Raw genomic sequence first — 14,099 nt, forward strand, 5'->3', positions numbered from 1 at the left:
AAACAAAGGATAATTGTAGAGTAATATTAGATCAGAAAATTAACTGATGTTTTTAATTTCGATTTAAAAACTGATATGTTTGGTAGCATTATAATACTAATGATGTGGCAAGCATTATTTTATTATTGGTATCTAAATTATTCCCTGCTTTTGGAGGAGAAATGTATTAAAAGAGTAATTAATCTATAATGAATTTTGTGATGTGCTATTAATGCTTATGCCTAACTTTGAATTCCGTAAATGAAACTAAATTTTCTGTAAAAAACTTTGTCTTTTATTGTTATGCTTGCTGAATCGCGAGTTTTACATCCTAAACGCTTATTATCTTTCTGTGCAACGTGAGGTCACATTTATTTCATTAATAAGTTGCGCACAGCATTTTAAAATTGAATTTATTCAGCACACTTATCATGCATCTAGTATTCATGACTTGATTCAGCCATCGCTAATGAAATTGCTATATTTATATTTTGCCAATATCTTCAATGTAGAAACCAGGTCAAAAGTTAATTATTTAGAATTAAATTTTAAAAGAAAAATCTTTGTTGCCATTAAAGGAATTTGAATAGCACCTGATTAATATGAAAAATCACTAAGCGTAAAATGATCGTAATATCTGTCATCACTAAAATAAAATTTAAGACATACCGCCAGGTTGTATACTTCCAGAATATTCTTTTTCATAGGTATAACCTGAAAAGAAATGTTCAAAAATAAGATTTTCCCAATTGACATTTTAAAAAAAGTTATTACAGAATTCTACAATAAAACACACACCGGTTTATTACAATTAAAGTGAACCTGTTCGAAATACAATAGAGGAAAAACAAGAATGCAAAACTTATTGATAGGATTACAAACATGGAATTTCGAATAATGTAAAGAAACTTACTAAAATTAATTATAAGAAGAAAAAAATAGACAGATTAATTCTGATATGAACATAATATATATAATATAATTGTCTTGAGACATATGAATTCCAAATTTAATTGGTGTAGATGTATTCTATTTCCTGTATAACAAATGTTAATTTAATTGATGCATATTTTCCATAATACCGGCAACTCAGCCAGTCTTTTTTTCTCCAATTCATTTGTAAGAAAGAGCAAAAAATATTCTTTTATGTCTAAAAGTTTCCGAATTTTTATAAGTAGTTCTTTCAGGGTTTTTAGAATCCTTAACCTGAATAAATAATTTATTAATAATAAATTATTTATAATTTTATTTAATAATTATAATTTTATTTAATAATAAATAATTAATTACTATTCTAAAGCTTTGAGATGAATGATAATTTTAATTTCGTCATTTAATACGTTATAATGCAATAGAATTTTTTAAAAAAACTTTAAAATAAAATAATATATTTAGTGAACTCAAGCTATAAAACAGTAAAAACAAGTAATATAAAAAAAATTCAATTCCTACTTAGGTCAACAATTTTTTAAAAATTTTAGTTATTATTTATAAAATAATTATCAAAAAGATTATTAAGTATTAAAAACTTCTTGATTTTCGCAAGAATTGAACTCTCATTCTTCACCTTCAACTGAAAAATAATGAAATCCTTGCATTTTAACGATTGAGCTACTGCCTGTTGGTTTCAGTTTTCATTACACACTGCTAAAACTCTATTTAAAGTATTAAAAATTAATTAAATGTAATTAATGAATATTTGAAAAAAATGTATTAACATCAAGTGCCATCCACTACAAGCTTTATAAAGTGTATTTGAACTTGAGTGGATGAATAAAAAGTATTTTATTAACGATTGAAAATTTGAACAACATGTATAAATATATATAAGGAGAGTGTGAACTAATCGCAGGAATTGGGAATAAAAAAATGATATAGGAACTGAATCCATTAAAAATTTTCAAAGTGCTCCAAATTAGATCCAACAGCTAAAGAAATTCCAACAATTTTTAAAGGAATTATTTAATTACTGCACGCAAAAATTAAAATGTTTGCTTTTACTCTATGAATTAAAAATAAAAATAAAAACTATAGCATTGTCAAAAGCGCACGGATGATTAAGCAATGAAATATCTTGATAAAAAAATAGATCCTATAAAAATTATGCTGTCATTAATCATCAAAATATAATATACAATGAAATTACTATCATTATAAAGCTAATATTTTGAATTTTAAGTTAGAGTATAAATTTTTTGTGAGATGATTTCTCTTGAAGTTATGCTAGAATAACTTTTAATATTTCAAACCCATTTCACCTCCTTTAGGGAGCAACATAATTATTTTTAATTCTTTTAAGTGATAAAAAATATGTGTGAAAGATTTCGTTTGAATATGTTAAAGAATGGAGTATTGTATAGGATCAAACAGGCAAACAAATGGATTTTGTATTATATATAATAAGATAAAGCATTTTGTAGATAATAGCTGTCAGCGAGAATGTGCTTATCTTGGCTTTGAGGTACACAAATATAATATATTTCATATTATTCTTAGCTTCCTGATATAATGAATAGTTATATTTACAGATCTAGTCCTTTAATATTAATCAACTTTATCTAAATGCTGATGATTCTCAAATTTGTAATAAAGATTAAGCACTTAACTTCATTTTTGATACCTTTGTGTTAACGTAACTTTTTACTTTAACCTTACCTTTTTTTTACCTTACCTTTAACCTACTTTTTACTTTTACCTTAACTTTTGCGTTTTTAAGTTATTTGTCTTAACATGTTCAAAACCAGACAGACAGAGAGAAAATCAATCTCGATCTCTTAATGAATTTGATCCAACTTAAGCACATATTTACGATTTTAATGTCAAGACTAAGTACCAAGTTTTGATCATTCTAGCTGTTACAGTTCTTCTGATTTGTTCATTTTAAGCATGTTCGAATATAGACAGACGGCAAGCGAAAGTCGATCTCGATTCCGATCCTGACAATTTCATTCAGGTTTGATACTTATCTATGACTTTTATGTCAAGACTAAATACCAGGTATTGTACACAATAGTTTTTTCCAATTTTATTTTCTCGTGCACGAAGTTAAGAAAAAGTATTGTAATCGTTAAAAATTAAGAACTCGGTATTTTGAGGAACCTCCGCATTTTAGACCTCCTGGACTTCGAAAAATACATTTATGGAATTATGTCAGTATGTCTATATATGGACATAATAAATTCAAAACCACTTTGAAATTTTCTATATGGATTTAACATAAAATTTTGTAAATATCTATCGAAACTTTAGAACGAAAACCATCTTGTGTAAATCTGTCTATTTGACTGACCGAGTACGTGCGAATTGAACAATTACAAACAGCTATATAGATGAAATTTGGTACACCGGCTTAAGATCTATATTGTATGTTTGTATCAATTTCAAGTCATATCTGTCAAGGGGTTAGCTGTCATTCATTCAGGTATGTAATTTTGCATGCATATTAATACGATAACTCAAGAACGGAATGACTCGGCTTGCCATCTTGTGACAAAATTTTGGTTCCAATTGGTCGGAAAAAAGGTGCTCTAAATATATATATATATTGGTACGAGAGATTCAATAAAGCAGCGGGAGTGATTCCTCCTCCATAGCATATTTTTTAATAAACTTACCATGCCAGATTGCATGGCATTGACTTACAATGCTTACGAAATATTAACTTTTGGCGAGAATGTAGCACCTTTACTGCATCTATCGAGTCACCCTGGTATATGGCTATTAGTTTCCAAAATAAAAGTGTTTTAGACACGTTTTTCTTAACTGATTGAAACAAAAATCTGAGACGACATTTATTTATTCATTTATTTTGCGAAATTCGCTTTCTTATATTCTGAAATATATACTGCACAGTATTAACATTCTTATGAGCACACGTATGTTATCTTTAATATTTTGAAGAAGGTAATTTAAATTCTAAATATCCAATGAAATAGATTTGAAGGTAAATCTACCTACTTATTCTGAAGTAAAACAAAATTTATCCAAGTAGTATATAGATCTTGAAAGATTTGCTATTCGCTTATCTCTCTTTTAACAGTATACAATGTGATATTTTGCGAATACAATTAACATGTTTATTGTGTATCTACAACAACAAAAAAAAAACGAATTCATTGTTAGAATAAATTAAAAACCAGTGAGCAATAATTTGCATTTATTTTTTATATAACTAATTTGCCTTGAAATAATTATTGAGGATATTATTTTTTAACAAACGTTGAAACAATTATTTTTTTAAATATTTCTTTCTAATAACATTTTTAAGCAAATTCTATCTGTACTTGAAAAATTCTGATTCTAATAGAAACTTTTAACTGATTAAAATATGAAACTAAATAAATTTTTAACTTATATTAAATTTGAAATAAATAATTTGATTACTAGAATTTTTTTTTGATAGTTTACGTGATAATTAAATGATTAATAATATATTTCGTTGCATACTATTTTCTGATTTATTTACTACTGTATTTAAATTCTTCTTCAATGCATGAAAACAAATAATAGTTGTTTCTTTGCATAAGTTAATATTGGTTTTGCTTGATGTACGAGAATCAAACTGTATGTTCAGGTACATAGGAAGCACCTTCTTTTATATATTAAAAAAAATTGAACAGCAAGGATCCATATCTAAGATTGCATAAATTATGGATAAATCTTTCTTGGTTTCATAGATTATGTCATAAATCTTCCTGAAAGTTTGCTTTTGCTTATTTAAACAGAAGATTTTTTTATGATTTGTGTTTCAGAAATCTCATAAAGCACATCACTGTTTGTCGAAAAGCTATGAAGCTATGCTAAAACTCCTTTATTTATTCAAAATATTTCGTAAAATTCAATGAAGTCGTCACGAAAATCGTGCTCGTTGCATTAATATATCCCGATATCGATTTGTATGAATTCAATTTAAATGTTTGAGAAATAAAATGAGGTAAAGAATAACTGTAGAATTTCAATAGAAAATTCAATCTTGAAAATGTAATCTGCAAAGGCATTCCAAAAGGTAAATTTCCGGTATCTCTGTTCTTTTAAAATTATAACATTGAAAGTTTTCAAAAGATATTTTAGTTTTATTTTATCAGTTGAGAGTTTTAGGTATGAATTTAAAGCAGTTCAGCTTATCAGGATGTTTCAGTATCAGGGTAACAAACTTATAAGAAATGTAAGGTAGAAATCACAGAGCAATGCAAGAAATGACATGCGCTGGCTGTATCTAGACATATATTCGTTTTTTTAAAAAATCTGAAAACTAATATGAATTAATAAAAAAATTATGATAAAAATCAATCTGGGCTGAAGATTTTATTAAATGATATCTCCAAGTAGGGATTCAAATCAATATTTATTTAGAGGGAACTGACTTTTGTCCAAATGCTGACCCTCGTGATACGAAAATGTTATGAAATTTAGGGGTATCGGAAGAGCAAGAATAAGTAAATATAAAATATAATGACTCAAATTTAAAGAAAAACGTGGTTAACATAGAAAAACAAATTTCTAATCAGAAAAAAAAGCAAATCCTCAACTAAAGTTTTCTGCGAGTAGACCAAATGAACACAAAGGATATTAACATTATTTTACGCCTCTGCAATAGGGAATATAGTAAATACATCAAGCAATGAAAAGTCATGTCTTATAAAGCATGATAATTATTTTGAAAATTGTAGCGAATAAATTCAAAATAGCCACAACGTCAGATAAAATCACCTCATCACTATGCTTTATTTTAGTTTTATAACTTAGGGATATTTCTTAATGTTTCACGCGCATATCATTTGTAATAGTGTATACTTCTTCTTGCGTACAGCGGGCCACCCCGCCACCACAGAACGTAGCAGTATCGATAGGATTTCTTGTGGCCAACTGCTATCTTTAGCAATCTCCATCCTTGCATTGACCGATTTGTCAAACTGACATTCTCTTCGAGGTAATTGGCCACAAAGTGGTCAATTACTGTCCTTCTGCCTTATCTACTCATAAAACAATGAAATGGCCACCACTAAGAGAAAATCTCCACGAAATTCAAAATATCCCTTCAAATTCACGTTACACAACAACAGAAAACTGAAAACTTTCAAACTCTCAAATAGTTGGTATAAAACTGACAATTTTTACATCATGTCCTTCAGAGTTTTAAGATTACCTGGTACCATCAGTACTGTACTTAAGTAATTATTTACCATTTTCAGATTTTTTCTTAACTCCGAGATTTCAATACATTCCTTTAAATAGTGGTAAACAGTGCCGATTCCTCCACAGATGCATTTATTTTCCTGCATTCTTCAAAATCTTTGGAAATATGCAGGAAACCCCCCATGTCCTGATACAATTTGGATTACCAGTGGATGGTATCTTCTTATTTTTATTTCTGGACCAATAATGTATACTATGTGATTTCTGCTCATTGAGACAAAATAGTATATGGTATGGAAACAACAAGGAAAATTCCTGAGGTAATTCTTTCAGAAAGAATAACAGCTTTTTAAATGATATATTATGGCAAATAGAAAACTTCTGTTTTAGTACCAGGGGGGAGCAAGAGGTGCTCAGGTTTAGCACAAAAGCAAACGTGGAAACAAATCCTTTAATCTGTCGTTTATGCTTTCACAAGCGTATGAACACTATAACCTAAAAACGTAACTTAAATATATGACGTTTGATAAGTTATTTTGTGACTATAATTGCAGTTCTTTCATTTCAATATCGGTTAAAAAATGTGCCTAAAACACAAATTCGATTTTTGAGTATTATTAACCGCTTTTTCAGATAATAAATCGTCAAAAAATAGGGCGAAAGGATTAATCGCCAAAATCACAAATACTAGATTCACGCCAGAGATCAAATTTTCATATCTATGTTCACCAACGCCATGCAAGAAATTCCCGCCCTTAAATACAAAGTCCTCAATGCCTTACAGGGTGAGGGCCTTTCCATCTCTTTTAGAGAGCATGGGAGAAAATTTTTCGAGAGACCACTCCCTCTGGTTTTGCTTTTGATTCATCATTGTAGATTCAAATGTGATTCATCAATGTAGACTCAAATGTGATTCATCAATGTAGACTCAAATGTGATTCATCAATGTAGACTTGCATGTGATTCATCAATGTAGACTTGCATGTGATTCATCAATGTAGACTTGCATGTGATTCATCAATGTAGACTTGCATGTGATTCATCAATGTAGACTAAAATGCGATTCATCAATGTAGACTCACATGTGATTAATCAATGTAGACTCAAATGCGATTCATCAATGTAAACTCAAATATGATTCATTAATGTAAACTCAAATATGATTCATTAATGTAAACTAAAATGTGATTCATCAATGTAAACTAGGAAATGCAGTGAAGTAGTGAATTCTATACCAAAGAATTGCTTTGCATGAGAATTAAAAAGATGATTCTAGCGACGTTTAGCAATACCTGCCCTTATTTTTTTTATTTCTTTATTTTTTTAAACTTAAAACTGAAAGCTCAGTAGTACAATCAGAGTTGCTTCGTGCAAGTATTTATTTTCATTTGAAACTTTCAAGATTTAGATCAAAACTCCTTCAATATCAGTTGAAATATCGACTTCAAATTTTAGAAGTATGCACAATAATAAGTATTGGAAAGAAAATGCCAAGAGAAGTATTGATGGAATGTAAAAAAGTTCGGCGAGCTCCTTCAATTCAATACATTATTCTTAAAATCTTTATCAATTGTTTTTAAAGATCTTTGAAAGAAAAAAAAGAGAAAAGCTTTTATTATTTTCTTTAATGATAATAAATAATAATTGTCAATTGACTAAATATCTAAGCTATACAAACAAATGCTCAATGTTATTAAGTTGCCTGTCGATACTTCTAGATAATTTAAAACAATTGTTATTCATTCATTAGAGTTTGAAGAGAAATTCCTACAGTTTATACAAAGATTTTCCAACCAAGTATTACTTCCTCATTATAATCGATTTCTTACATTTAGTTTCATCACTCCAAAAATTGCTTATAATAACAATTTAATTAGTAAGTAATAAGTTCACAGTAATAAACTGTAATGTTGTTGTTTCTTATGGCACTTGCCATGGACAAGCCCGCTGTTACGATCACAGCGATTTTAAGTCAGTGAGGGAGCGTCTCTTGTTTTTTTAGTAGCGCCAACTAAGGCGAAGAGTACGACTTAGCTGCTCACACATCACATTCGCTTGCACAACCCTTTTTTACAGCGGGTACATTCACACATAGAACAGATGAAGAACAACCATGGCCGAACTGTGATTCGAGCCCAGGACGCCTAGATCACGGAGAAGACGCACTACCCCTATGCCAGGACGCCGTCAATAAGTTGTAATAAATCATAGTAGCTCATTGTGATAAATTTCTCTTCTTGGAATTATATGCAGCTAAAACTTATGAACAGAATGAAATTATATTTCATGTGCATGCTATGGAAAGATCAACTCATCGAAACTTTCATAGCGAAATTCGAAGCGGAAGACTTTTTGCACTATCAGAATCGCGTCAACAATTATAATGAAAGGATTATAGAAAATTCCATTAACGCTCGAGTGATATAAAAACGCTCATACAGAAAATAATGAAATAAAATATTAAATTCTCATAAAATAATTTTTTATTAATCAAAATGTCGTTCCAAAAGACCGTATACAACATTTTTAATGCTTTGACTTCCAGATTACAAGATATTACATAAGCGACATTGATATTTGTTTTAGTGCAGACTGCCACGATGTTTGTATATGAAATATAATTTTACTCTATTTATGAATCTCTGATATAGATGCTTCCAAACAGAGAAAATTATTTTATAACAATTTTATAGTTTTTAGGTTAATTACTTATTGGTAGACTACATATAGGAGCTGCTCCAGTGGCACGATTAAGGTAGACTTTTTAAATATATCTTCTTCTATTATGGTCCTTAGAATTCCTAATATTAAAATACCACTTTTTTCATCGTAAACACACAACCGTCTCAGTGGCGGATTTCTTATTAGGCGAATTTCTTATTAGGCAATTGGGAAGGACCACTAAACCGTGACCAGTTCGATTGAAAACTTTATTTCCCTAATAACCAAACAAATGAATGTTTGTTAAAAATACGCATTTATTAATGAGATAATATTAGGATAAATACTTTATCATAATTGGTTTGATTCCAAAATGTTTCATTTAGTTAATTCAACATTTATATTACCAGACATTTGCTTTAATGATATTATATATAAACGTAGATTTTGAGGAATCAGGAATCATAATAAATAAATAAAAGTAAACACATATTGATGAAATTAATAAACAATAACAAATTATCAACATTTTAAAAATGTACTGAAATACAAAAAAAAAAAAAAAAAACATTAAAAAAAGGGACCTGTTAATGTTCTGCTTAGAGCCAGCAAAATACATAAATACACCGTTTAAAATTGTTTTGGAGCTCTACCTCAAGAAATAAGTAAAACATTATTACTTAATTTTACCCATATAAACGTGAAACAAGTAAGGTTAAATATAAACTCGTAAAAACATTGCATTCCTTACATTGTGCGCTAAACTTTTTTAGTTATAGTACCTTTTAAGATCATCAACAGTTTTTTTTTCCCTTTCTTGACAAGTTTTCAATTCCTATTACATTGAAAATGCATTTTGATGAACTATGGATGATTTAAATATCCAATCTATTGCTCGTAGTTTGTTATTTTTATTACTTCATTTATCTTTGAATACTTTTTCGAGATTTTTACCATTGAATTAAGAATACTGCTAGAAGTGATATTTCTGTCTTAAGAATCAAATTTCAGGAGATTATAACTTTCATGTGTGTGTGTGTGTGTGTGTGTGTGTGTGTACACGCGCGCGTAAGTGTAAGTGTAATTTTTTATTAAATGATTCAATCAGTCAAAAAACACAATACCGTTAAAAAGCCTTTTAAGGCCAATTTTGAAGAATTTTTTTTAAAATTAGTTATCGAAGTAATAAGCACAAAAATATTTTCTAAATCTTATTCAGAATTAGGGCATCAAGTAATTTCCTTTATCCTTTCTGTTTTTGCTATTATAGAATGACTCGTTTGATGAGTCAGAATGCACATTTTTATCATTTCTCTGCATTAAATGCTTTTAAAAGTTACCATGAAAATAAAAATATTCACTAAAAATGTAACTAGTGAAAAAAACCGATGTACAATCAAAGGTGTTATGAAATCCACATAATAATTTTTAATAGTAAAAGTAAAATCGATTAATAAAAAAAGTATCGATTTGCAAAATCTGAAAACCCAAGATACGAATAAAGGCATAGAAATTTTAAATAGCATTTTTTTGTATTACATGTCTTAGATATCGATTTATGATTTTACAAACAAAAATGTAGACTAATTTAGAACATATAATGTATTTAATGAATGTAGAACATGTAACAAAGTAATAAATTAAACATTTCATTTAAAATTTATAAAATAAATTTCAAAAATAATCTTGCAGATTTATTGCAATACACGAATTGATTTTATGAACAAAAGATTACTGAATATTAACTAAACTAAACTTTCTTACTTTTGAAATATTTCTTGAAAATACTAACTATAATTTTTCAAAAATATGTTATTTTATTATTTAAATATTATTTAATCTACATCATTTAAAATTATTATTACTAAAGCGAATGATGTAGTTTGATGATTGATGGATAGTTATAGCTATATTATTGTAACATCCAAACAGCAAATTAAGTTTTTCAATAAATTACAGAAATTACAATTTCAGAAATCCTAAATTTCAAAAATTTTTAATAATATTTTAAAAAAATTATTGATATTTTAAGATTTTAGAGAAACAATAATTCCAAAAATAAAGTATTTCATCACATTAAAAAATAACAATTACAAAATTAAATTATTTTAAAACATTAAAACATTTTAAGAATAGTATAAAAATTAATTATTTCAAAAGTTGTTGTATAAATAAGCAGTTGCAGTAGTAATTATTTCAGATAGAGTGAATCTATTGCAATTACCTGCAATTCTGGAACAGAGAAGCCCTAACAAAATCACAAGAAGTGCTTCCCTTTCCTTCATTTTTGAAAGAGAGGCAAAAAAAGTCTAGGGATCCATGTTTGGTTCCTTTTCCTTTATATAAGGGATTTTCAATAGCTACCAGTCACGAACAACGAGTTAAGGCATGACTTTCTCAACATGTGCAGTTGCGATAGGCGGATCACCGGCGCCGATCTTTCCGCAGTTTTTTTACTATCAACGCCAATCAATGCATTATACTTTTATTATACCATATGCATTGTGAAGAGGATAAGAAGTACAGGAAATAGATTAATGGGATAAGTGACATTTAAACAGTTTTGCATACAGTTTGATTCATAATATTTAAATTTATGAAGTTTGATTCGTAATGTTTATATTCCTCACGTGTAGGAAATAAGAACCCACATGTTACTTTGGAGGAGAAAAAGAAAATGTCAACAGGAAAGTTAATAATTTTTACACAAAGAGGCATCATAAGGCAACCAGTTGATTTTCGGGTATTTAACGAAACTGTATGATGTTTGTATAAATAGAGCACCAGATATGATTAAGGAAAATGTATATAATGGAAAGTCCTTAATAGTGTTAAATATTTCGTTTGCCAATATGCCAAGTTTGGCGATATTCCAAATTAAGGTTACAATATTTGTAATTATGTATATGAGGAATATCAGAAACTGGCTTGAATGAAAGTATTGTAAAATAATTCGCGGAGTTCGCCAATGTTTCTTCTTAATTGATTGTTATCTGCAAAAAAAATTAAATTATTTTATCTGAAATTATTTAAAGTACATATAAATAAATAATTCCAAATAAGTAAATGATGGAAATTATTGCCAGTTCCACATTCGGTCATAAATTCAAAAATTTCTAATCAAAGACAGAGTAGTGGATTTATTAAAATTAAAATGTAATAAATGTTTTCTGCAATTTTACACATGCATATCAATGATGAGAAATATACAAGAAGTTCACAGCCACTTGTGCGACATTCGTAGATTACTCAATGTAATCTATGAAGTCTGGACACTCGTAGATTACTCAACGAAGAATTCTGTCATATCAAGCAGACGTGCGTGACATTGGAGAACTGCAATGGATTTAAAATACCTGTTTAATCAGAAAATGTAGGAATAACTTTAATAGGTGCGTAATTCATGTTTGAGATTATGGATGTATGGAATTGTCAAATACTCCTGAAAGAAAATTATTTATAATTCTTTTATAAACAAAAATCACTGTTCTAAAACCTATGAAAGTGATTCAAGTGCAATCGGAATTTAGCCTATTTCAGCTGTGACGCTTATTTCTGTTAAAGTTTTGATATTTGAACAACAGTGTAATAGGCATACGTTGCTATATCATCTAGTTTATACTGCATTTCTTAGAGTCGACTAGAAATTTAATGTCTCCGTTGAATAGAATCGGCAATATTGTTGTGAATATCTCCATGTTATTGCGGATGCGAAGAATCTTCAAAATTCATGTGATTTCATCTATCAACAATATTACGTCCTTAGCAGTATAGAGATGCTGTATACTATTTTTGTGATGCTATTGAAAGTCATTATTAATTCGTGGAACAGTTCAATAAAGATATTGCAGAGTCTCTTGTGTTGTTTCTGACATGTGAGCAAGTCATGGGCAATTTTTTTTAAAAATTGCCTTGTGCTCTCCGCATTTCTGAAACGTGCTTATAGTTTTCATAAAATGCTTGGATCTCCCTTTCATGCTTCTTCTTAATATAGCACGTGATAATTTAAAATCAAATTTTTCGTTGCCGATCACAAGTTTGGAATTCTTGCAACAATTATTGCCAACTGCTTTCAAGCATTGTACCTCTTCAGAATTTCATGCATTCAGTAATAACATGCTATGCATATCATTTTAACAAGTGCTAAGACACGACGGAAATCACTGTATGAAATGATTAAGTTTTTATTAGGAAGTTTCAGTATGAAATTATTTCAGTATAAAAGATTCATAAATTCTTTATTCTTTCAAATGCCCTATTTCCTCTTTTATATTATCAAATTGTCTTTAATATTGTTAATGACAGATATAAATTATTTTAAAATAATATTTCCTTTACATCACTATAAAGGGGTGGGCTAATTTATTAAATTTGATGTTCTTTTTTTCCATTTGCCGTTGAACAGAGATTCAAGTTTTTGCTATAATAAAAAACATACCTGATGAGATGTTAGCATACATCAAACCAATCAAATTTCGAAATGGCTTGCAGGGTCGAAGATAAGTTACAATTTTGTAAAGAAAGCATAATGTTGTATGTGCTGGAATGAGTGAAAACTCAAAAATAAAACAGAAATAAAATGTTCACTTCTTCTAGACTTATAATAAGAGTTACTCCATGATTATCAACCTCAATGCGTGACTTATAGCGTAGGAATAAGGAATTAACACATTCTAAGGAATGCACTACGCTTTTCTAGCTTGTAAGTCATAATAATCATGTTTCATAACTTGGGCCTTTGCATATTGCAGAGGAATTTTAAACACGAAGAATCCAGAGAATTCCTGTCAAAATCATTTTAAATAAGAATATATTAATATGTTATTTTTATGTTTTCGCATGCTTCATGATTATCCGATATTCTGAGCCATCTATGTTCTGAATTTTTTATCTTCTTCCTTGCAAGTTATTATAAAGTCTGATTGATTGCCACTTTCTTGTATTTGGCTCTTTTTCAATTACTCAGTATATACTTTTTTATTTTCTCATATACGAAGTTCAGAGAAATTATTGTAATCGTAAAAAATTGTAGACTCGAGCTTTTGATGTATCTCCAAATTTCAGACTTCCTTGAATCTGAAAAATTCATTTCTAGATTATGTCTGACTATCTGTGAAGATAACTTAAAAATACTTTCAGCTAGACGTATGAAATTCAGCATGTGTATTCATCAGCAAATGCATAAATTGTCGTCATATTTTGAAAGAAAAAAATTTACAGGAAGTCTATTTGAGTAAAAGTGAACTCGATATCTACACAACGCAAAAAGCTTGATGGATATAATTTGCCATGGTTATATTTGCGGCATTACCTAACGTCCACCA

General features: G+C 28.7%; 1 protein-coding gene across 1 annotated transcript in view; it reads right to left on the reverse strand.

The window, feature by feature from the left end:
* The window catches only part of LOC129971450 (uncharacterized), a 53,261-nt gene extending 42,178 nt beyond the window's left edge, over nucleotides 1–11,083 (reverse strand). Inside the window, exons 1-2 of the mRNA XM_056085221.1 lie at nucleotides 11,000–11,083; nucleotides 649–693 (exon numbers count right to left, since the gene is read on the reverse strand). Of these exons, the coding sequence (XP_055941196.1) occupies nucleotides 649–693; nucleotides 11,000–11,060 (106 nt within the window). The 5' untranslated portion in view covers nucleotides 11,061–11,083. The remainder of the gene's footprint in view (nucleotides 1–648; nucleotides 694–10,999) is intronic.
* Between the last annotated feature and the right edge of the window lie 3,016 nt (nucleotides 11,084–14,099).

Source organism: Argiope bruennichi, chromosome 6 (assembly GCF_947563725.1).
Source record: "Argiope bruennichi chromosome 6, qqArgBrue1.1, whole genome shotgun sequence".
Lineage (NCBI taxonomy): Eukaryota > Metazoa > Arthropoda > Arachnida > Araneae > Araneidae > Argiope > Argiope bruennichi.